Source organism: Callorhinus ursinus, unplaced genomic scaffold (assembly GCF_003265705.2).
Source record: "Callorhinus ursinus isolate GAN/ISIS: 27379988/994484 unplaced genomic scaffold, GSC_fseal_2.0 scaffold5701, whole genome shotgun sequence".
Classification (NCBI taxonomy): domain Eukaryota; kingdom Metazoa; phylum Chordata; class Mammalia; order Carnivora; family Otariidae; genus Callorhinus; species Callorhinus ursinus.
In genome coordinates this window covers 1-1,708 of record NW_027402755.1, presented here as the reverse complement: position 1 = coordinate 1,708, position 1,708 = coordinate 1, and the positions used below count along the sequence as shown (strand labels likewise).

The window sequence follows — 1,708 nt, the reverse complement described above, 5'->3', positions numbered from 1 at the left end:
TGAGCTACCAGGCACCCCAATGTAACTTATTTTTGACTAACATCACAAGGAGGCATATTAATTTCAATACACAGCCCCTTTCCTCACTCAGTCTATATTTAAATCCAGAAGTAAATTATTTTTAAACTGATCCTTTGGGGTGCCTGGGTGGCTCCGTGGGTTGGGAGTCTGCCTTCAGCTCGGGTCATGATCTTGGGGTCCTGAGACCGAGCCCTGTGTTGGGTTCCCTGCTCCACAGGGAGCCTGCCTCTACCTCTCCTGCTTGTTCTTTCTTTCTCTCTCACTCACTTTCTCAAATAAATAAATAAAAACTTTAAAAATAAATAAACTGATCTTTTTATGAAAATCTTCATTGATGTTGATAACCTTACTTTTTCTTTCCTCACTTTTTTCCAACAATGTACAACACTGCTATTTTCTGAAAATCAAATATGTTCTCACACTGAAGAATGTTGGCTATGATGTAAAAGTCAAATTTAGCTGCAGTTTGATTTTATTCCACAGGTTTTGCTCTACAGAAAGAAGCAGCTATGCTTTGTGATCAAAATCCAGAGCAATCAAAGAGGAATCATAGTGAAGATGAAAGAAGAGGAAAGGAAAAATGGAAAGAAAGAGAAGGAGAAGAAAAAGAGTTGGAAATAGAAAAGAGACTGGAAGAGAAACAGGAAAAGGAAGAGAAAAATGAAGGACAATATCCCCAGAAAAGATTAGTCAGCAAACCCCTCATGGACACCCTCTGGGCAACCTTTAAGTTAAACAGATGCCCCACAAAGGAAGATAGCCAATCACTTGCATTTGAACTTAACATGACAGTAAAACAGGTATGAAACATATTTCTTTACCAACGGGAGTAACCTGTGTAGTACTATTACCCATATAAAACAATATCCTTATTCTTTTTTTTTTAAGATTTTATTTATTTATTTGACAGAGATAGACACAGCGAGAGAGGGAGCACAAGCAGGGGGAGTGGGAGAGAGAGAAGCAGGCTCCCAGCCAAGCAGGGAGCCCGATGCGGGGCTCAATCCCAGGACCCTGGGATCATGACCTGAGCCGAAGACAGACGCTTAACGACTGAGCCACCCAGGCGCCCCCCATAAACTTATTCCTCGATTCATCATCTACCCCACCTCGTTTTTTTTTTACAGATAAAGCAATGGTTTTCTAAAAGGAGGAAAAATACAATAAAGCTATGTACAAGCGGAAACCTAAGCAAAGACCCAAGAGGTAAGAATGTTTTTTTATCTTTAAATTTTTTTAATTGTTATATTAATTATCATACATTACATCATTAGTTTTTGATGTAGTGTTCCATGATTCATTGTTTGTGCATAATACCCAGTGCTCCACACAGAACGTGCCCTCTTTAATACCCATCACCAGGCTAACCCATCCCGCCACGCCCCTCCCCTCTAGAACCCTCAGTTTGTTTTTCAGAGTCCATCACGTCTCATGGTTCCTCTGTAAGAATGTTTTATATGTAGAACACAAAGTTGTAAGGAAGTAAAAAAGGAACATATTGACTTTTAGAGACAGATTGTGTCCCATAGTTCTTGGATATCCCATAAACTCTTCACATTCCAGCATTTCCATTTGGCTTTGGCTGGAGGGTTGAATACGGAGCATTTTGAGAGGTCAGATTGCTCTCAGACATGGCCCATGGACATGGACGTGAACATGGTCCTATTAAACCTGACCTTCCAGATTA

General features: G+C 40.2%; 1 protein-coding gene across 1 annotated transcript; it reads left to right on the top strand.

Annotated features, from left to right (window-relative positions):
• Positions 1 to 504: 504 nt before the first annotated feature.
• Positions 505 to 1,227, top strand: NANOGNB (NANOG neighbor homeobox; the record flags this gene model as incomplete). The annotated part of the gene is given in 3 exon segments (XM_025865912.1): positions 505 to 821; positions 1,149 to 1,173; positions 1,176 to 1,227. Coding segments are annotated over 3 exon segments (394 nt in total), but the record flags the coding sequence as incomplete, so codon positions are not given.
• Positions 1,228 to 1,708: the final 481 nt, after the last annotated feature.